The following is a 23,974-nucleotide window of genomic DNA, read 5'->3' as shown; positions in this document are numbered from 1 at the left end:
TTCATCAGGTACATTTCCCTTTCTCACCTCAGTTTCCAAATGCACAGTAGGAAAGAGGTGCTACTGAGAGCTACCTAAAAGTTAGAAGTGATGATGTGGTGCTTATATCAGTGCGAGGGCATTCTGCAGGAGGGAGCTCCCACAGAGAATGCTTGCCTCTTGAGTCCTCTCTCATCTGCCTTGCGAGTGGTGGGGATTTCTCTCTACCAGGACATCTTGGGAAGCAAAATCTAAATGATCCCAAGATTGCCTGGCTCCAGTAGATATAGGATTTGAAATGTGTTGGATCAACCCCTTGAATTGCACCCAGAATCATTCCTGCCAATTTAATACAAAACATGGATTGGATTGAATTGAATTTATTAAATTTATATGCCGCCCTTCTCCCTAAGGACTCAGGGCGGATCACAACAATAAAAAAGTTAAAAAAACATAAAATACAAAATTTAAAAAAGAATTAAACCATAAATGTAATAAATACATAACAATCAACCCAATATAACCAAATTTAAAACTATAGTCAGTCCAGGCCCGATTGTTGGAATGTCCATGTTGCTGTTACCTTTTTTGGGTTGTTGCATATTATTATTTTTTTAACTTCCTACTCTAGCTTATAGAATTGTTGACAAACCGCCCACTTTCTTAAGAGTGCAACTACTTAACTGCTGTAAGCGTCTTAAGTATATAAGATGAGAGAGTCTTATTTCATTACGCTTAAATTACAAACACCCGTTTAGGTTCCAAGTGCAGTAATTTTTTTTCCTTACGTTTCCAATTAGTGCTAGTAGAATTGGAAACTGAGTTCTTGATAATATAGCATTTACTGGGCTTTGATTCTATTTGTGATTACTTTTTCTCCCCTCTGATTTCAGTGGCACCCACTGCTGGCCATGTTGAAGGATCTAGTGGAAGATTTCACTAAGAATACTTTCAACTCCCTACTCTGTAACCTTTACCGAAATGAAAAGGACAGTGTTGACTGGCATAGCGATGATGAGCCTGCACTGGGAAAAAACCCCATAATTGCATCGCTTAGCTTTGGTGCGACCCGGATGTTTGAGATGAGGAAGAAGCCTCGGCCTGTGAGTTTATAAAGGTGGAATGTTACACAGCTGAAACACAATATTTTAAAGATTTTAAATGCATAATACAATATAGTTCTTTCTGCCCCACATATCTAAAAGCAGTTGGGTAGCACATAAACCCACTCCCCAACGTTACTACTAACTAGTTCATGGCTCTAATAGCATTTGATAAGCTATTTGGAGATAGGGTGGGATGCTTTGGTAATAGGTGAGCGTTGGGTGAATGCAGGTTTCTTTTGCTGCCATTTCTGGATGAGATGGGAAAATGACCTAATTGTTGTGAATCTGATAGGCAATATTTGCTACTGTGAAAGAAGTTGAATAGTAAATGAGGGAGGAGTATCTGATTGATGAGGTGTATAAAGCAACAAACAGCTTCTGTTAATATTTAGTTATCAAACTGAAATTCATTAAGACTTAATATCAGTCATTTATTTTTATAGTGGTTAAGACATGAGACTAGAAACCAGGAGACTGTGAGTGCTAGTTCTGTCTTTAGTGTGGTTGCCAACTGGGTGGCTTTGGGTTGGTCACCCAGTTTGGCCCTTAGAAGAAGACAGTGGCAAATTACATGTGAAAAATCTTGCCAAGGAAACTTCAAACTGATGACTTTCATGGTCATGTTCAGTTTGAAATAGTAATGTATGCTGCCTGTGGCTAGAGACTGGAATACCATAGTTGGAAATAATAAAGAGGAAAATATAACAGGCCTCTCAGGCCTTAAAAAACAAAAGTGAAACATGAGAGTGATATCCATTACTCCTATTTTTTATTTTTTAATTGCTAACACATTCTTCAATCAATAGAAACTGCTACCTATATACATGGACATCACTAGATGAAGCACATAGAAGTCAAACTGAGTATACTATTAGTACAAGGAGATAGAAGGGCTCAATTATAATAGCAAAGAAATAGAAGAAGAAACATCTATTGTTTGCTGATTATATCATTCTAATAGCTGAAAATGGAAATGTTGTGCAGGCTCCAGTAGTGAAACTTGAGGAACTGAGGGGAAAATGGGAGTACAAGTAAATGAAGAGCCCACCATTGCAGCAGGTACCAAAACCAGTCTTAGAATTTAAACGAAGAAATTGAAGTGATGGATGTTCCTTTGCCTTTTCAGATTGGCTGTTAGAAGGAAAAAGTCTTGATGCTTAAACATTGGTGTTGGAGAAGACTCCTGAGAATACTATGGGTAGCCAGTAAAACAAACAATATATTATAGAATAAATCGGTCCAGAGTTCTCAGTTGAAGCGTAAATGACCCACCCCAGATTAAACTCATTATGCACAGAAGTGGCTCCCTTGAGAAACCCATAACGTAACGAAAGCTAGAAAGAGAGAGAAGTAAGATTCATAGACTTGATTGCAACAGCAATGGGTGTAGCAGTAAAAGAGCTGCAAGGCCAGGTAGGGGACAGATCATCCTGGAGGAGGCCTAACAACATAGTCCTTAAGGCTGGGTTTGATAGCATATAACCAACCAATCTATGCTAGAGCAAGCTTTTGGATCAAAATGCTAGTTAAACTTTGTGTACCTGACCCTTTGCTGGAAAAACACTAGTACATGAGAGTTGCTTTCACAAAAGATGGTGGTATTTGTATCTGAAGTGCTGTGGTGAGAACCCAGCGTAAGTAGTGTCTGGTTGTGTTAGAAAATAATGTAATTTAGAATGCTGAAAAAGTATCCAGTATGCCTTTTAAGCTTAACTGGTTTCCAAATTGTCTAAATTTGCTTTCTGTTTTCAAATCCAGTCTAAAGGTCTTAATGGAAAATTTGTTCCGCTGTTCATAAATAGTTGAATCTTGTTGCCAAGATCCCTGGGACTTCAAAATATTGGTTCTCTACTTCTATTATAGAATTTGAATCTTTCCATTTGCCTTCATGAGACTGAATTTAAGTACTATAGTAATGTTTTCTAATAATCTTGACTGCAGGTGACGTTACAGACATCACCCATATAAGTTTTTTTTAAAGAAATAATGGATGTGGTTGATGTTTTTTTCCTCCAGGATTCTTCAGAGCCACAAATCCACCATCTTTGCATTTTTCCCAAGGACTAATTATAGTCAACCCTGTTTGAAATTTTAGTTTGCTTCAGAGTAACCAATACATAATCATCACGTGAATTATTTAATATCCTAAGTTTTTATTAAGCAGAAATACAGATTTAGGGCTTACTTCATCATTATTGAAAGCTTTCTACAGACAAAAATAGGGAATCTTATTTATTTGTTCATATGATGTCCTATACCAAATTATATGGTTCAGATCACCTTTCAATTGTTATGCTGGGTAAATGCAATTGTCTACAGATAGTCCTCGTTTATATGACCGTGACTGTGCTTACAGCTTTTACACAGGACAGATTATACTATCTTGACTCTAATGGCAATCACATGACAAAAACACTACAAAGGTCGTAAATGCAGGCATTGTTCACACAGTTGCTCTTTCAGTACCATCCTAACTCTGAACAGTCACTGAGATAGTTACTAAGCGAGAACTAGAATTCTTACCCAGTGGAACCTTGAGAGTAAAACTCATTTTCTTATGAAGGGTAAATGGCCCAGCATAAAAATTCTGATACCAAACTTGGGAAGAGTGATCTACATACTCAGATTGGTTTTCGTAACCTTACATTTATGTATCCTAAAGTTAACAGATTACTGATAGAATTTTAGTTTTAAGTGAATCCCAATTCTGATATGATTTTTCATTCAGCAACAATCTCATTTATGATTATTAGCATAACCTATACGATCATTTAGTAGCTTAGCATGCGATGTCACATCCCAACAAGTTCCAGATCATCTTTTCATCAAAGGGTAATGTGTGCTTTATAAACACACACTGTATACATTGTATTTTTATAAAACATCTGGCTTCTGCAAAATATTTATTTTATCAGACCGGTTTGATGTACAGGAAGAGAACTTCAATTTTTCCAAATTTTTAAATTTTAAATATATGTTCTGAATAATGTATGCTATGAAATATGTTAAACCCTTTAAACTAAATAATCTGCTTATTTAGATGCTCATTAACTTAATATTAAACATTAATTGTTTTGGCGTTCAGTGCTGCATTTGTTCCATACTAAATATAAACATTTATTCTAGCAAAAGAAACAATATCTTTCCCAGCAGACCTAGGGTTATTATCAGTGAGAACCCAAATGACGTATTGGACATACTAAAAAATAATACTCAGCTTTGGGTTCTTTGGAATACAGACTCCACATGTGGCAGTTTTGGTGTAATAAAACTTTCAGAAGTTTTTTGTTAAAAAAGTCCAAAAAGCTTTTTAATTGCAACTTAGTATGCAGTTAATTATTATTTGCTCTCCAGAAGCAGAATAATGTTTGCATTTTGTTTCAATGAGCTTCCATCATTTCCATAGGCCTTTCTGAAACTGCATTCTTGTTTAGCAACCAATAAACAAGCTTGCAGCTAAACCACTTGTCTGATCTTCTTAGGCAACTTCTTGTGTGTACTGAATTAATTGTGGATTTAGAGCATTTCCCTCCCATATCTAGAACATCTTAAAATGTTTTATTGGAAAAACTTTTGCTTATATTTTTCCTTTCACAAAGAGGGAAATGATAGTCAACCTCTGAATCTATTGCAGATCCAAGATAATATTTAGACTGAGTGAGTTTTTTTCCTCCTTCCCATTGCTAACTCTGAATTATTCATCATGCCACATTATACTTGTTTTCAGTAAATAAAGAAAACAGAGATATTCTTCCGATCTTGTTGCTTCTTAAGAACTGTATCCATAAGGCAGAAATTTAACGAAGTTTATGTCAAGAAGTTCTAATTAAGATAATTTTTAAAATAATGGTTTAAATATTTTTTTAAAAAGTGCTTTTGCAAAATTGGAACTGTAGTATTTGATTTAATACAAAATATATCCCCTCTTTCAAGGAGAACTAAGCCACCTAGACTTGACCATTGTTTTGATGTATTTAAAGCAAAGAAACTGATATTCAGAAAAAAAAGAGTTTGAACTGATTTATCAGACTTTCAAGTTAACTTGGTCCATTTCACATTGCAGAATTTCAGTTCAATTCTCATTTGCCCAAATCATATACTGTACCTGATTGATAAATCCAGAAACTGTATGTTCCCATTTTAAAATGGAGGAACCCAATATTGTTTTAAACCTGTTCAGGTAAGTAGGTAGAGAAGTACAACAAATGTTTATTACAGATTTAGACAAATGGGGTAATGATTTGAAACTGATTGGCTTCCACTGCTGTTAAAGCCATTTTTTAGTTTTTTTTTCTTCTGAACGAAAACTGTATGTACAAACTTCATCTATTGTCATTCTTTGCTCCCTGGATAATTGACATTTTTTTCATTGCGAACTCCAAGGTTCATTTTTCTTTTTTGAGGAATAGGATAGTTGAGTAGTGAAGATGATGATTAGAGATGAAGACAGTTTTTTCCACATTGAATTAAAACAACCCATTACAAAACCCTTTTTATACATTAGTTGATCAATAATTTGAAATAATGTGAGATGCAGAATTTATGAGCAGGCTTTTACTTATATAAAAAGACTTTCCCTTTTTCTCCACCTCATCTTGAAATATTTTCCAATATTTAATCTATTTAATCACCTGTCAATATATATTCCTGATTTATTTATTTATTTAGTGTATGGCTGGTCACACACAGAATTAAAAGCACTTCATATTTACAAGTTAGAACAGTTAAAACAATTTTTTTAAAAAAGAAGCAATTATAAAACCTAAGAGCAAAACAGAAATAACATTTCAGAGTTTAATGTCGAGTTTGGAGATCCAGTCAGTAGCTGCCGTTGTTACACAGAGGAAGTCCTTAAAATCTCCTGGGTATCTTCTATTAGTGCATTCCCTCACTATATGTTGGATAGTCTGTCGGGGAGCCCCACAATCACATTGTGCTGAAGGTGTCTTTCCCCATTTATACAGAGAATTGGCACACACCCCATGAGTCGTTCTAATTCTATTGTATGTCACCCATATGTGTCGGGGTAGATTAAATCCTGGAGGTATACTATTAGGATTAATATGCTCAGAAATATCTTGGGAGGTATAGCTACTCCATGCTTCCTGAGTAATTTACAAAAGAAAGAATAAAATAAGGTGATAAGCTACAATATTCAGTTTTTATGACTGAATCATAATTAACAGCAAGATATACCTTAAATGTTCTTTTTCTAGTAAAAGAAAAAAATAAAATGATTTATTGGCCCAGTGAGGATTTAGCTTTAGAATTCGTTTTCAAAGGCAGTATTCTATCTACCCTGATGGCAAAAGTGTCAGATGAGCTTCTCCGGGGAAGCCAAGAGATCACCACTGTTGTTCCAATATTTGAGGGGCTGCCACAAGGAAGAGAGGGTCAATCTATTCTCCAAACCACCTGGAGGCAGAACAAGGAGCATGAATATATGGAATTGAAACTTTGAAGAATATCCTAAGATCTGAATAGGTATAAAGGAAGGTGGTACTTCAGACAACTTAGTCCCAGGCTTTTATTTTAAAAAATAAATAAAAACAAAACCAGCACTTTAAAGTATATTAAGAAAGGTGGCCTAGGGCCCATTTGAGCTGACCATGTACTTTGCCTGCTGTCTCTAGAAGCACTAGTGGAAGTGCCAGATGACAGGAACAAAGCAAGAGCTCTGTGGGGAGGGCGGAGAAGGAGGACTAACCCAGTCAGTTTAGTATCAGTCCCTGGGATGATTCTAGAATAGATTACATCTTAAAAGTGGTAGGGTAAATAATAAAAAGTCAACGTGGATTTGCCAAGAACAAATCTTGCCAACTAATATTGCCTATTTTGGTCAGTTAAATTTCCTCAATATTTTGCCTGTAATGCGGTAAGCATATTATGTCTTGTTTTCAGGAAAGCATCTGGAAAATGCCCTGTCATAATTTATCATAATTATCACACTAGTTACATGCTGGCTAGATGTTACGATAAAGTACAAAACACAATATTTGAAAATTGTACTTCAAGAGTGTTCAGTAATGGTTCTTCATCAGGTTGGGGGGGGAAGACCTGGCACTGAGTTCTGAGCACTCTAATCTTCAATGTTTCTTTTAGTAGCGATGACGAAGTGGAAAAAATGCTTATCGGATTTGCATATGACAGATTTGCATAAGTTAGCTAATCTAAAAAATTAAAAACAGTTTTATTAATAGTAAAACCCTATTGACAAAGATACATGAGATATCTTTAATAGGGCTCCTTTTACTCAATATACTCATATGAATTCTGCTAAGCTTGTAAGCCGCCCTGAGTCTTTGGAGAAGGGCGGGATATAAATGGAATTAAAATAAATAAAAAAAAAAAAAATAAATGAATTCTGATTTCTTGCAAAAAGAATATGTTCATAAATATAATATACGTAGGGTTGGAAGCAAATGATATGTAATGTGACTAATTTTTCAGGATGCAGTTTGGCTTTTTCAGAAAGAATAAAGGTTTTAGATTTTATTTATTTATTTATCGTATCCATTCATTGAATTTCTGTAGCCGCCCATCTCAACCAGTGACTTTGGGTGGCTTATAGTTTTAAAACTAATAAAAACAATTGAAAAATCTTTTTAAAAAATAAAGCATCCAAAAAATAAATATGTACAACAGCTGAGATAAATGGCCAATGTTCTGATCTGCAAAATGTACCTATGCTGCCTTTTTTTACTGCAGAGCCCTGAGTTTGCTTGAAGGATTAGTTCACTGCAGTTAACTTCCCATCTTATACTGCAATGTAAATTTAAAGCCAAACTCTAATAGTAGGCAGGCGGTAGCTCTGCCACTAAGATTGTAACCAAGGAAACAGGTAGCTTGAAGCAGGAGGAGGAGTTAGGCTGTATATATTAGATCAGGGCTTTTCAACCTTTTCAGAGATGGTACCACTTTTTGGATACGGCAATATTCATGTACCATCAGTCGCCTAGCAGGTGGGTGTGGCCTGCTTGACGCCACTCACTGGACACAGCTGACTTGAAACAGCTGGGTCAGAACAGAACAAGTCGCACTGGCTAACTGGATGTGGGGATAACTTGGTGCCTCACAAACTCCTCGCCTCTACAAACTGCTAGCAGCCAAGCACATGCACACATCACATTCCAGGTTTGGGGACTTTTATCCACAGAGGAAGGAGAGGCCCTTCTCCCCAAGCCCAGGCATGATTGGCAATTTGCTAGCTCAGAGGTGAATACAAGTCTCCAAGCTTGGAGTGTGTGTGTGTGTGTGTGTGTGTGTGTGTGTGTGTGTAGCACGCTAAGGAGATGTTCTTTTCCCAATCCCAGACATCGTTGATGTTTCCCTATCCGGTGCCCCCTCCCAGCAAAGCAGGAGGTGGAGGATGTTTGCAGGAAGCAGTTTCCTCCAAGTCCAACTTCTGTCTTGACAGATCTCTGGAGAGCAAGAGGAGGCAGCAGGGGAGCAGCGCTCCCGGGTCCTGCACAAGGGAGGCTAGCCCTTCTCGAAAGGGGATTCCCATCTCTAATTGTGCATGGTAAGGATGCTGTCTTGTTGCGACAGCCTTCCCTCACACAGCTCCCCTCCACCCCATCCTCCTCTTCAGAGATCTGGCTGGGGAGACAGAGATCTGGAGGGCAAGGTGCGGCCTCCATGTTGGCCACTTCTATCTCTCCAAGTCCTCTTCAATTAAACATACATTATATAAAAATTAAAACACAGCCAAAAATAAAACACTAATTACAGCTCTTTACATATCTTCTGGAAAAACCACCTTTATTGATATTAGGAAGGAAAAGCAAACCTTATTAAGGAACTCTTAACAGGAAGGGAATTGAAGACCCCAAAAGGTCTTGTTCTTTCTTATCTGCCTTCCCTTTGAGCCTTTATTTCTCAATATTTTATTATTATGTGTTTAGGAAGAAGAGCAAAGGCCTCCACAGCTCAGGATTCTCACCTTAAAATCAGAACCCAGAAAAATTTAGTCAATCCACTATACAGCCCTATGAAGTATTAAAATAATCTTTGGGTCCTGAGAGCATGCAGGTGTCCAGACAGAATATTAGTGGCACACCTGATAGCAAATGGAAGTGCATAAGTCCATGTACTTCCCTTCCCTGTCTCATAACTCAATCCATACATCCTTTAATTTTCAGACACATCTTTTTTCCATAAGCTCCTTAAAAAACCCACAAGGTGTACTGTAATTAGCAGGAAAAATAAATCTAGCACTCCTGAATTCTTACCCCAAGGGGGAAAGGAAAGTTCACAGCCTGCAGGTTACTAGCAAAGTCGTCAAAGAACAGCGGCACCTGCTGGAAAACCTGCTTCTCTCCCCTCCCCCCCTGCTGCCGCAGCTACCTCCTTTTGAGCCGTCCTGATTCCTGTGGGCCTGCCAGCATAGATCCTCCAGCTTCATCCTGCAAAGCGCAGCTCACCTGGCGCTCTTGCCCACCGCCATGCTGGCGGGCCTGTCAGGCCCAGGAAGGCTCCGAAGGAGGTAGCTGGGGGGGGGAGCGGGAGACTTTCCAGCAGGTGCCACCAAGCCTGCAAACATGGCGCTGCCCCTCTGCTTTCCAACCCCAAGGTTCCGGATTAAAGTTGAGCAGCCTTTGAGCGCCCCTGACAAGCTGCAGATCTGCTGTAGTCTCGGTTGCCACCCCCTTCCTTGGCTGGGTGAGGCTGGAGTGTATTGTCTTTAGTCAGGGCTGCCAGCTTGGTGGTGGGTGGGAAAGCCAGAGAGCACCACTTTGTAGGACAGAGGTACTTGCAAGTCCCGCCTCAGCTATGGCAAGGAGCGGCAACTGTGTCTGTGCCCACAAGGTGAGGAGAAGGAACTAGAGGGGCCTGGTGGCTGGGCTGCCTTCTCGCCCACTGGATTTGGGGTTTTCCTTGGATTGTGGGCCGGGGTAGGCCAGCCCCTTGCTGTCTCCAGGATGACCCTGGGCCAAATGTAAACACCCCAGGAACGTGTCTACCCGCTCCTCCTTTTGTCTTCAGTGTAGCTACAACTGACTCCTTTCCCTAGGCTGCTTGCAGCTTCTGGAAGCGCAGTCAGCTGGAGATCCTGAGTGCTCAGCAGAGCCCTGGCAACACTGCGGCTCCAGCTGGCTCTCCCACAGGCCTGTGCTGCGTCACTGCCACTTCAGCTCATTCCCATGCTTTTACACTTTTTTTTTACCCAGTGCTTTTCAACCCATTGTAAGCGTATCACCTGCCAGGTGCCGACATACCACCACTGGTACGCGTACCACCGGTTGAAAAGCCCTGTATTAGATAATAATGGATATCCATGATTAGCCTCTAGATAATTTTGTTTTTTCCTAGCAAGATACTGAACAAAGTCTGATCCCCTCCACTGAAGAATACTAAGTGCCTTGATTGTTTGCAACAGAAAAACCCCAAAAACTTCAGAGGAGGCCTTTTGTTTTATTGATAAGGTGTAATAATGTTTTATGCATATGAGTTGTTACGTTTATTGGGTGAATATTAAGTGTGCATAGCCCACACCAAAACAGAATAGATTCCCCAAAATTAGATAGAATACTTTATTAGGCCAGATATGATGAAAAACACAAGGCGTTTGTCTCCAGTACAGAAGTTCTCAGTGTGCGTGCAAAACAAAAAAGTAATAATAATGATAATGATGATACCAATAAGAGGAAGTAGAGAAGATGAGAAAGATAATAATAACAAGAAGAAGAAGAAAGCCTTTGACTCATTACCCCACAGTTGGATTAATGCATGTCTGGAAAACTTTGGAATCAGCAAAAACATCTGTACATTTTTGAAAGCAAATATGCAAAAATGAAAAACAGTTCTAACAGAAAATGGGGAGAACATTGATGAAATCAACATCAGACGAGGAATCTTCCAAGGGGACTCACTTTCACCACTATTGTTCAACATCGCATTAATTCCATTGATAATAATATTACAAAACACAAAACTGGGATACCACATCTCAAACCAGCATGGCAATATAAACCATCTATTATACATGGATGACTTAAAACTGTATGCGAAAAGCCACACTGAACTTGAATCAATACTCAACGCAGTTCAACTGTTTAGCAACGACATCAGAATGGACTTTGGACTTGGAAAATGTGCTATATTATCCATGCAATGAGGAAAAGTGGGGAAAATAGAAGGAATAGAACTGGGAAACGGAAGTATTATGAAAGCACTAGCAAAGGATGATGGTTACAAATACCTGGGCGTATTGGAAGCAGATAACATCTTGAATGGAAAAGTCAGAGTCAACACAAAAGGAATACATCAGAAGAGTCCGCAAAATACTAAAATCAAAGCTGAATGGTGGAAATATAATTAAAGCCATTAATGGGTAGTCCCAGTGATACGCTACCCAGCTGGAATTATCAACTGGACATTGGCCGAATTGGAACACCTAGACCGGAAAATGGATAAACATTTGAACATGCACCATGCTCTACATCCATGAAGTAACATCGACAGATTATACCTGCCAAGAAGAATAGGGGGCAGAGGGCTACTGCAAATCCATCAAACTATAGAAGAAGAAAAACAAAGTTTGAATGACTATGTGAATCAAAGTACAGAAAAATTGTTGCAGGCTGTGAAAACAGAGAGCATTATCAAAATAACAGAAACAAAGGCAGAATATAAGGAAAAACGGCTGGATGATAGATTAAATAGATGGAAAACCAAAGCTTTTCATGGACAACATTTGAAAAACATTGAAGGAAAATATGATAACAACTTGACATGGGCATGGCTTAAGATGGGAACCATCAAGAAAGAAACAAAAGGCTTAATATTGGCTGCTCAAGAACAAGCACTACAAACTAATGCCATGAAAGCAAAGATACAAAAATCCTCTGACAATCCAAATTGCCGACTTTGCAACAACAAAGCTGAAACTGTTTCACATTTAATATGTGAGTGCAGCAAAATCGCGCAAACTGATTACAAAGCTAGGCATGACCGAGTTGCTAAACTAATCCACTGGGCATTGTGTAAAAAATATGATTTGCCTGTGTCCGAAAAGCCGTGGGAACATAGGGTGGAAAAAGTTGTCAAGAATGAGAGGGTGAAGATCTTGTGGGACTTCCAAATACAGACAGATCACCATTTGGAACACAACACACCAGAAATCACAGTTGTAGAGAACCGAAGCTACAGCTTATTGATATCGCTGTACCAGGAGATGCCAGAGTCGAAGAAAAAGAACTGGAAAAAATTACAAAATACCACGACCTGGCCATCGAAACTGCGTGATTATGGATGAAACGTGTAACAGTGATACCCATTGTCATCGGGGCACTGGGAACTATGTCCAAAAACTTTACAAAACACATCAAGAAATTGCAACTTCCTGCAATAACTCCAGCAAAGCTACAAAAAACTGCGCTACCCGGAACATCTTACATTTTAAGGAGATACCTGGTTGATACCTAGGATGCTGGCAGCAGCCCGTGTCAACCATTAGTGCCAGTCAATTTGAGTGTTCAGTTGACTGAGTTTCATGTTTTATGAATAAAAGTTTTATATTAATAATCAGCCCTACCACATGGGTAAATATACTTAGACATAAGACAGTTTTGTGAGAATTAGGTGTTCAGCAGAGTGATGGCACAAGGGAAAAAAACCTCTGTATTTAGAGGGGAGGAGTTGAAACATCTTGTGTCCAGGATGTGAGGGATCAATAGATAACTTTGTCAGCCCTCCTTCTGACCAGGTCAGATATATATACAGGTCCTCTTTGGAAGGCAAGTTCTGTAGTGCTAACTATCTGTTGGAGGCTATACCTATCCTGTTTGGTTGCTGTACCAAATTGGGAGTGACAAATCCATGAATCTCCATTGTGCCACTCCAGGTAATGCTGAGTCCAGTATCTGGAAGGCTGCAGGTTCCCTTATCCCCAGCTATAAATGAGACATAAAATGTCTACATTTCTAAAAGGAGATTATGTAACAATTGGAATATTCATCTTGGCCATAATGTCTGAAAAAAATGTCTGTAAGAAACCAAAATAAGAGGTTGATTTTAAAATCAAAACATTGAAATAAATAGGATGCTGAAGGAGTTTTGTGAAGCTCCAGGAGACGTGAATTCATAAATTAAGAGGGTCCTTGAGGAAGAAAAAACAGCTTCAATAATCATTGTGATAACAACCAGAGCAGAGAGCCACAGAAGTAATAGCTCCGTTAACTTTAAAAGAATCTATAGGTGCAGGGATTCATAGATGGATAGTAGTTAAGGTGATAGTTCTTGACAGTGATGTGTTCTGTTTTTTTGCCAGGGCTTTCAGAATGGTACTATATTTAGAATATCAGGGTTCTGCTAAATATTAATAAAAGTCAGAACCTTGCATTAATTATACTGCAGATTTGAAGAGCGTGGTGGCATGCTAGCAGCATCCCAGATCTTTAATGGGAATACATTCCTGTTGGGTCAGTTTTGGTTCCTGTGTTGGCAAATTTGCTATCTCAAATTACCTCTACTTCATCTCCCTCCCACTCTTTGACTGATGCACAACAAAATATTCAGTCATAACTATCTGGGAGTTTAGTTCTTCAGGCCAATTGTCCTGCCAGGTCAGTCCTACGCACAAGTTTGATAGCCACCTCCAGGGCTATATCTTACATTATGTATCGTTGTTGGCTTCTGTATTAATCAGAGGCTCAAATAGTAGAGTCTGTTGACCTGAAATTTTGCAGCCTTATTTTCTCTCCAAAGTCATATCTCCCATGAAAGATTGTTTCTGCCGCTGCATTATTATTCTTGAACTAGCAGCAACGGAATTGTAAACCAGATTTACTGTGGTATCTTGAACATCAATAACTGCTGTAATAAAACTGCTAGCATTTTCTCTCTGAAGTCTGTTACACTGTGTGGATGGATCCTATGGAGCAGTACATAGAAAGTTTGTAGCTCAGGGTTGAAATGAGGGGTCCTTGGTGCCCCCTGAGCTTGCTTGTTTTCTTGCAGACGTATCATAACTGGGTAACATCATCAGTGCTACGGTAGTAAGGTAGTAAGTATGCTATTTGCTGTCTGTTTATATCCTTATGTCTTGCCTGACTGGGTGGGTGGGGGTGGTCTTAGGGATTCTTTGGTTGGGTTGTTTATTAATGGCTCTGTGTCAGTTTCTTGACTGGGGTATTGCTTATTTGATCTCTGAGGCACAATTGCAGTGTGGCTGTTTTTCCCCCCCTAAAATTTCACAATCTGAATATTCCTGGTTGTATTCTGTTTAAAGATTGTGTGAAGTCCAAAGATATACACTTAGTAAGTTAATTCCAAGAAACTCAATTCGTTCCAGCGCTAAACTAATTCCCAATGATTTATGAAATATTCATATGATTCCATTCAATAGGAGTTAATTATGATATCACAATACTTCTATCTAAAATGGTTTTTTGCAGCACTTAGGATTTCTGAATATATATTGACAATATTGACTCTGCTAAGAAGAGATAAACAGATTGAAAAAGATCATCTCTTTATATATATGTATATGTGAACCCCACTAGATAGTTCAGACTAAGACACGGGTGTCAAGCACTGCATCATGTAGATCACAACCTACTACTTGATAAGATACAAAAATGTGGGTTAGACAGCGTCACCACCAGATGGATTCATAGCTGGCTGACCAGACGTACTCAGTGTGTGGTCCTCAATGGAACTGCATCTACATGGAAGGAAGTATGTAGTGGGGTGCCCCAGGGCTCTGTTCTGGGCCCAGTGCTCATCAACATCTTCATCAAGGATTTGGATGAGGGGATAGATGGGGAACTCATCAAATTTGCAGACAACACCAAGCTGGCAGGAATAGCCAATACTCCAGAAGATAGGCTTAAGATACAGGAGGATCTGGACAGACTCGAACACTGGGCACTATTTAACAAAATGAAATTCAATGGTGAAAAAAGTAAGGTTCTACATTTAGGCAGGAAAAATCAAATGCACAGGTATTGTATAGGTGGTACCTTGCTCAATAGTAGTAACTGTGAGAGAGATCTCGGAGTCATAGTGGACAATCACTTAAATATGAGCCAGCAGTGTGCTGCAGCTGCCAAAAAAGCCAGCACAGTGCTAGGCTGCGTTAACAGGGATAGAATCAAGGTCACGTGAAGTACTAATACCACTTTACAATGCCTTGGTAAGGCCACACCTGGAATACTGCATCCAGTTTTGGTCACCACGATGTAAAAAAGATGTCGAGACTCTAGAAAGAATACAGAGAAGAGCAACAAAGATGATTGGGGGACTGGAGGCTAAAACATAGGGAACGGTTGCTGGAATTGGGTATGTGTAGTTTAATGAAGAGAAGGGCGAGGGGTGACATGATAGCAGTGTTCCAATATCTCGGGCTGTCACAAAGAAGAGGGAGTCAAGCTATTCTCCAAAGCACCTGAAAGCAGGACAAGAAGCAATGGATGGAAACTAATCAAGGAGAGAAGCAACCTAGAACTAAGGAGAAACTTCCTGACAGTTAGAACAACTAACCAGTGGAACAACCTGCCTCCAGAAGTGGTGAATGCTCCAACACTGGAAGTTTTTAAGAGGAGACTGGATAGCCATTTGTCTGAAATGGTATAGGGTTTCTTGCCAGAGCAGGGGGTTGGACTAGATGACCTCCAAGGTCCCTTCTAACCACCACCTCCTCCTCCTCTTATTATTATTATTATTATTATTATTATTATTATTATTATTATTATTATTATTATTATTATTATTATTATTAAACAACCAAGCTCAGAGAGCACCAATGACCCCTCAATATTTTTTTAACCAATTGCCTAATATCCTGTCAACATTTCAGACTTGAAAACATTCTCTCCTTAATTGTGGGGGATGCTTATTACTATTCAGTATTGCAGTGGATTTGCAAGATTTTTTTTTAAGTGGTATACGGGAATGGAATTTCTGAATACATTCACCAAACTCAAGGATAGATGCTTTTCTTAGATGATTTAGTAGCTGAATTTTTAACTCTGGAAGAATCTGAATACAATATTTATTTATTTATTTATTTATTTATTTATTATTTGGATTTATATACCGCCCCTCTCCCGAAGGACTCAGGGCGGTGTACAGGGCAACTAAAACACTATATACAACACATAATATAGAAAAATTAAAATAAATTAAACCAAGTAGCCCTAAACAATAAAACCCATTGTAAAATTTAAAATCCCAATCCCTCAGTCCAGGCCAGCAAGTTCAAATAGCCAAGTCTTCAGGTTGCGGCGGAAAGAGCGAAGGTCGGGAGCCATCCGGAGCTCAACAGGGAGCTGATTCCAGAGGGCAGGCACGCCCACAGAGAATGCTCTCCCCCTGGGGGCTGCCAGTCGACATTCCCTGACCGACGGCACCCTAAGGAGGACCTCTCTGTAGGAGCGCATAGGACGATGGGAAGTTAATGCCGGCAAAAGGTACTCCCGCAAATAATCCGGACCCATGCCATTTAGGGCTTTATAGGTCTGGGAAGATTTTGGATGCTTCTTGATTGAAGGTATATGCCACTTGATCAATGGAAGCTACATGTATCTACATTCCACATAGTCATTATAGATTATTTTAGCAGTAGAATAATACATTCTTTGAGAAAAACATTTTCTGGATGCTTTCTTGACGGTAAAAATACTGCTTGCAGAAATTCATCTTTCCTTGATTCTACCAGTTATATTGTGTAGCTGCTCCATCTTTTCCTACTAAACTGAATTACTTTTGTAATCTAAAGGACTGTGCATGTAATGGAACTATCTGGGACAGAAAGTAGCAATATCTTGATCTCTGGTAATACAATATAAACCTTGGAGGTATTCCAAGAGGTATTCCAAGAGTTGCTAGAGATCTCATTGTTTAGAATTAGACATCTGACTCCAGGTTGTTTTCTTATTTAATAAGCATGGTGGGTCAGTTTAGGCCAATTGCTATATCATTACCTACTGCTTACAGGAGTATTATTAGAATTAAAGTGGAAACAGAAGAACTGTTTATAATGCTTGAGCTCCTTAGAGAAAAGATGGGATATAAATATCAGAGAAGAGCAGCTAAGATCACCAAAAGTTTGGGAAATTCAGTAGGAACTATACAGATACACTGAGAGGTGATGCACTTTGGGTTTCCTCTCCATCTTTCTTGGAAGCCAGCAGCTGCCGGAACTCAACACCCACTCTCCCTTTACACACCAACAAAACTTGCTATTGTTCTGCCTGTTCAAGCCAGCATGTGGTGTTCAAGCATGGATTGGTGAAAGAGTTCACGGCAACCACGAATCTATCCCAGATTTTTAGAGGTTAGCTCATAGTGGTGATTACATGTTAGAACTGTATTTTATCTTGGGGCAGTTACGGTGTGATCTGAAGGTGGAGGATATTATTAGCAGTCTTTCATTATGGTTAGATCACTTTCTGGTTTGTCTTCAGCTTTCTGGCACTTCCCCCACACCTGCTGGGAGCTTGTATCTATCAGATCAAGCTGACCCATACTGATAAACCTTGATAGATTTCACAGAGAGCTTAGGGATATGATGAGCAACCTAGCTTTTAGTTGCCCTTTGTAATGGGCAGGTGTCAAGGGCCTTGGATCAGATTACATCAATTTTCTTTTTCCTTGATCCTGAAAAGCTTCCTCATTTTCTGAGTTGCTCCTGGAGATAAAATGACAAAAGAGAGACTTAGAATGCTATTGAGGATAGAAGAAGAATCCAACCAAACATGTAAGAGCTTGAATTAGACATTGCATTGCAGCATAAATAGTTATTGGCTAGCAGCCCTATTTAATCATGTTCTCTGCTGTTTGCATTATCCTGGACCCCTCTTGAATCAAATCACTTGATTGCTAAGAATTATTTATTTATTATTATTTATTTATTAATTAGGCTCTGACTCGGCCATTCTGTATGTTTTGACAGAAGCACTAACAAGATCCACTATCTGCCTTTTAGATCTATGCTTCTCCTATCTCTTGTTGAGTGATAATATGTGGTTGGGTCCATGTGGTAGTGAATGGATCTTTTAATCTGATTTTTACTGCCTTGAAGGCAGTAGCAATGTGCTTCCTTCTCAAGAAGCCATTATTGGATCCAACAATTCTGAACATTTTTCCCAGTCTACAACCTTCCCTTCTTTGTTATTGAGAAGGTACTTGAATTGGAGCTTCAGAGCGTTCTGAAGGAAGTACGTTATCTAGGCCCATTTCAGTTGAGTTTTAGGCCAGGTTGTAGTATAAAGATAGTATAACTTGTTAAATATAGTATCTTTCCAAATGCACTGTGTGGATTAACAATGGGAGCAAAAGTGTTCTGTGGTTCTCTTCTTCCTCACATGGGCAGTTTGTTTTTGCCTCTCCTGTTTAACATCTGTATAAAGCCTGTGGTTGAGGTCATTTGCAGAGACAGAGTTTGCTATCATTGCTGTCTGGATGATACTCAACTGTATCTCAGTCCCAAGCTGACCAAGTTGTTGAGTCTTCTTTCAGTGACTGTTTAGAGTCTAGAGGAGGGACTGGGAGGGTGTGCTTAAATTCTTCCCTGCCTAATCTGAATGGGCTATGTGTTCCCATAGGTTTTATTTATTTGTTTGTATCCTGTCTTTATTATTTTTACAAATAACTAAAGGCAATAAATATATCCCACACAACTTCCTACTCCTATTCTTCCCACAACAACAAGCCTGTGAGGTGAGTTGGGCTAAGAGAGAGCTCAGCTACTTTCATGGCTAAAGTGGGACTAGAAATCCTGGACTCCTGCTTTCTAGCCGAGTGCCTTAACCACTCGATCACATTGGCTCCCATTTTTTAGCCTGAATTCTCATAACAGTTCTTCAGGCAGACCTAATGTGCAATTTGGGGATCCTCTTGGACTGGCAGCTTCTGCCGAAACATGAGGTGACAGCTGTGGCCTGCAGGGCTTTCCCCCAAATTCATTTGGTATCTCAGTTACTTTCCTTCATGGACTAAGAGTATCTTCTTACAGTGATGCATATTGTAGCCTAGCTGCAGTTTATGAGTTATTTTATATTGATAAAATTGCAAAACGTATCATTGTTTTATCTGATTAAACTTTAATTAATAAAATAATGGGGGCTGTCCACTCCTAATCCTAATGACGTTATTAGATTTTGTAATATGACACAAATCCATTAATTCTTTGTAATCATGAGAACACTTGGCTTAAGAACATTTTATTTCCCTATATTAATTGTATTTAAGCAGAAGCTAAGACATCTACTTAGGCAGAGGTTGAATAAAATAAGCCTAAGTAGCCTCTTCCAATTCTATGATTTTATGACTATAGATTAACTATACTTAATAAATCTTTTTAGGAGGATAACAATGATTATACTTACGTGCAAAGAGTTCATATGCCATTGGATCATGGTACTTTGCTAATGATGGAAGGAGCTACTCAAGAAGACTGGCAGGTAAGGAGCCTAGAGAAAAATTATACAAATGCTATTTTCTTCCCTACAGATCTATGTTTAGGTAGTCCTCAGTTTATGACCACATTCGGGACCAGAATTTCCCTTGCTAAGCAAGAGGGGTTGTTAAATGAGTCACACCCAATTTTATGACCTTTTTGTCATAGTTGTTAAGTGAATCATGCTGTCATTAAGTGAATCTGGCTTTCCCCATTAACTTGGCTTAATGGATGTTGGTTGGAAATGGCAATCATCTGACACTGGGATGCTGCAACTGTTGTAGATACCAGTTGCCAAGCGCCAAGATTTTGCTTATGTGACTGTGGAGATGCTGCAATGGTTGTGAGCATGACACAGCATGTCACAGGTCACTTTTTTCACTGCCATTGTAACTTCAAACTGTCATTAAATGAATAGTTATAAGTCAAGGAGTAACCTGAGGCTAATGCAACACTGAAACGCATTCAGGTGGGGAGAACTGAAAAGTTGTTTGCTATGAGATTGGGCTGCTTGTCTTTCATAGGTCACAAAAATCTTACATGTTTGGGGGTTTTTTCTGAACAACCGGAAGACATGCGGGTACCAACCTGTGAAATAGTCCTGCACGGTAGTGCAGTAAGCAAATAATGTTGTTTTGTTAACCAGAAAAAAAGAAACAACAACAAAAGAACAAAGGGATTTGGCCTCTTCTTTATTTTTGGAAGTATGGCAGTTTTAAGGAAATTCATTTTAAATACAATTTGATGTTTTGCATGCCCCAAACCAAAATATGTGTATTTCCTTAATATGTATTATGTAATTGAAGGGCTGATTTGGATCTTTTTTCAGCACCGTGTTCCCAAGGAATATCACTCCAGGGAGCCACGTATAAATTTGACATTCAGGACAATATATCCAGAACCAGAGGCAATGCATACATGACTGAAAGAAATGCAGAACTGTGCTTTTGCTGCTGAGTCCAGAGTTTAATGCTGACTTGGATGTGATGACCCAGCCAGATCCACCATTTGATGGCTACCATCTCAGGGGGAGAAGAAACTGCTTGCAAAGAGAACGTACAGCTTTTGCATATTTCCATTGAGCAATGTATTGTTTTCTTAGACTGCCTGCTAATGTGTAAACCTGATGATAAAAATATTTGTTTATTGCTTAAAACCAGTCAAAATGTTATATGCATTCAGAGCGCAAATGTTATCTTTAGTGGAGAACAGAAAGGATTCTTCTTGAGGAGAAGGACTAGTAATGGATTTCAGAAACATTTCCAGTTTCAGAACTTGTAACTGTAGTTGCCACGTTCATGACCATTTCTGCAATGCTGGAGCAATTTTGGGGGAAGAGGGAGCAGAGTAAAAGAAATATCTACTATAATTAGCTGTAATCCTGTGGATGGTTTCAGGAGGACCTTTACCTATACCACGGGTAGGCAGCCTCGGCTCTTTTATGACTCATGGACTTCAACTCCCAGAATTCCTGAGTCAGCCATGCTGGCTCAGGAATTCTGGGAGTTGAAGTCCATGAGTCATAAAAGAGCCGAGGCTGCCTACTCCTGAGCTATACCAATAAGACTATTATTACTGAAGATAAAACAAAGCTGTTTTAAATAACTTATGCCATTCAATTTAGCATTCTGTTGTATGAGATGAACATCAGTAATATTTGAAAATATATTTTCACTAGGAACCTTGGCTTCATTTTTCAAGAGTCATGAGCATGTTCCTTCTCAAGTATAGTTATTCATAAGATTAGATGGGGAATGAATGATTACATTCCTAGTTATGATTGCTCAGGATCTTCAGTTGAGAAGCACTCCAGATATATTTACATCAGCATATTTTTTTCAAAAAAGTCCCTGACTTACAATCACAATTGGGGTCAGAATTAGAATGTGGTTGTTAACCAAATCTTATGAGTGGAACCAATTTTATAACCATTTTTACTGAAGTTATATTAGGTGAACCACCGTGGTTGTTAAGTGAATCACATGTTAAGTGAATTATTAAGTGACTTGCAGAGCTGTTAAGTAAATCCACACTCTCCCGTTGACTTTGCTTGTTGGAAGCCAGCTGGGAAGGTTGCAGTTGTGATCACATGACATTGCAACCGTCATAAATATGAGCCATTTGCCAAGCCCCAAACTGAGAATGTGTGACTGTAGGGTGATGCAGTGATTGCAACTTCAAGGACGGATTGATAAGTCACTTTTTCTGACACTTGTAACTCCTTCCCCCTCCCCACCCACCCACCCCCGTTAAAAGAACAGTCTTAAATACACTTATGTACAGGCAGGGCTTTTTTTCTCATTGAACGCTCAGAACGGAGTTCCGGCACCTTTTTTCGATGGAACTTTGTAGGGTAGGCAAGGCGGGTTGTATAACGTGTGAGTTCCGGCACCTTTTTCTTTTACAAAAAAAGCACTGTGTACAGGAGACTGTGGGCTTACATAGGCCTTACTAAGTAAACATGGTAAGGAGTTGTACCTGAGTGTTTGGTCTGGAAGTGAGCTCCATGTCCCTAGACAAGTCAAACTGATGGGATAGGAAAGGGCTATCAGACAGCAGCCTAACTGAGTTTACCTTTTGATGGGTGTTTTTGTAAATGGCTGTGCTGCCATGCCAACTGCTTAATGAAAAGGTAAACTTCAGTGGCAACGAATGTCATGTGAATGCCCACAGGATGGTCTTCAAATTCCACCCCATTCCTAGCTACTAGGTTAATGTTAATGTTTCATACTTGGACTAGGTACCCTAGATGTAAGTGGCAATGCTTTTACAGGGACTGCTGCACTGCTGTAAATGGTTCTCTTCCTCCTTCTCCCTTGGAGCTTGTTCATTACCTGCTTTGATTCTGAATGTGTGATTCAGCCTTTTCTGCACATTAAAAAAACAAGTAACTGGACAATAAGCATGAATCCCTCTCCCTTTTTTTGTGCTTGTATGTTTAACTGACTCAAAAAGAATTGCTGTTCAGTAGTGCCTGTGGCCTGTGATGGCTGGACATAAAGCTGTGTAATAGCTCTGTTTTGTCATAATTGAAAATCTAACCTGTGTAACCCGGGCAAATGGCAGGAATTTGTTTCAAATGTAGTTTACAGCTGTGTCCATGGCAAGCTTTCATTGAAAGTGAAAATTATGCAATTGAAGGTAGCTTCTTTCTGCAAAATTATTTTTGGGGAATGTGCCTTTCAAAAATTCTGAAGTAGGAGAGGCAGCAGGCAAACATTTGTCCAACTTTATGAGCAAACCTTACAAAATGTATTAATCTTGCTAAATGTAGTTGAACCATGATTATTTAATAAGCCATGATTAGTTCACATGACTGGTTAAACCATAAACTATAACCAAATTGCAACAGCTAATCTTATTCATCTGCTATTATTTTTTGAACAAACAATGATGTATAAAGCTACAATACAAGGCATGATAGCTTTAGATATGCTAAGACAAAACAGGTCATGTTGTGGCTTAATATATACATGATCCTGATGATGTGTGGAACAATAAACAACCTTATTGGAAGACAGTAGTTTTCCCTAGAAACTGAAATCAAATTTTCATGTTCTAGAGATTCTATCAAACTATTTTTGGATTAGTTACAATCAATTACAATTCAGCAGAGCTGAAACTTGGGACTTCTTAGGATACTCTGGTTTGGACAAGATAACTTCCAGGAGAGCATTCCCTCTGATTTCCACCCTCCTTTAACACAGATCTCCGTTCCCTGAGCTGCTTCTGACATTGTAGGAGGAGATCCTTGTTAGTTCTATAATGGCAAAATGGTAAAAATTGGCTCCTGCATATATACATTACATCATAGGCCTCAACAAATGCACACAACTTAGAGGCACCTTCACATGTTGTTCTTCCCAACCGATACATCTGCCAGCTATCTCCTCTGGATTCTATATAGGACAAAAAAAAACTAATGGATGAAAGTTTGACATCAAGACTCAAAACAAGGCTAACGTAACACAAAAGCATCTGAACCTCCCAGGATGTGTTCCATAGCAAACCTCAAAGTAATCATTTTGGAAAAGGGTCTTTTAACAGCACTTTCAAACAAGAAATTGTTGAACTTGCATACATCAAAAGGTTGTAGGCAATTTCAGCAGGTCTGAACAAATACAATTTACAATTGTTGATTTATTGTAAACCCAATTCAAATCCTGCATCAGTCTAACCACTCTGCATTTCCTGAAATGAGCTTCAGTTTACAAAACCTTATACCTTTTAATATTTTAGTCAGAAAAGGTACACCCAGATTCCTAATTCTGAGCAGCTCCTATCTATAAAATATTTTATCAGCTTACTCCCCATTTTCTCAGCACCTTCACTCTTCCCTCAGCTGCACCCATGTCACTCCCATGTTGATTAGAGGGGGATGGCATGTCCCGTCAACTGACCTGGCTCTCCAATCTTCCCAGCCTCCTCTTATTGAAATATATTGGCCTGTACATCTGTTCCTCCCTTACTGGTGTTAGCAATAAGG

General features: G+C 39.0%; 1 protein-coding gene across 1 annotated transcript in view; it reads left to right on the top strand.

Annotated features, from left to right (window-relative positions):
- The window catches only part of ALKBH3 (alkB homolog 3, alpha-ketoglutarate dependent dioxygenase), a 33,942-nt gene extending 11,050 nt beyond the window's left edge, over positions 1-22,892 (top strand). Inside the window, exons 8-10 of the mRNA XM_083379633.1 lie at positions 873-1,082; positions 19,394-19,492; positions 20,318-22,892. Coding sequence (XP_083235759.1) covers positions 873-1,082; positions 19,394-19,492; positions 20,318-20,410 — 402 coding nt within the window. The 3' untranslated portion in view covers positions 20,411-22,892. The remainder of the gene's footprint in view (positions 1-872; positions 1,083-19,393; positions 19,493-20,317) is intronic.
- Positions 22,893-23,974: the final 1,082 nt, after the last annotated feature.

Source organism: Vipera ursinii, assembly GCF_947247035.1.
Source record: "Vipera ursinii genome assembly, chromosome: 1".
Classification (NCBI taxonomy): domain Eukaryota; kingdom Metazoa; phylum Chordata; class Lepidosauria; order Squamata; family Viperidae; genus Vipera; species Vipera ursinii.
Note: the sequence above shows the minus strand (reverse complement) of the source record. Positions and strands in the feature narration are given on the sequence as shown.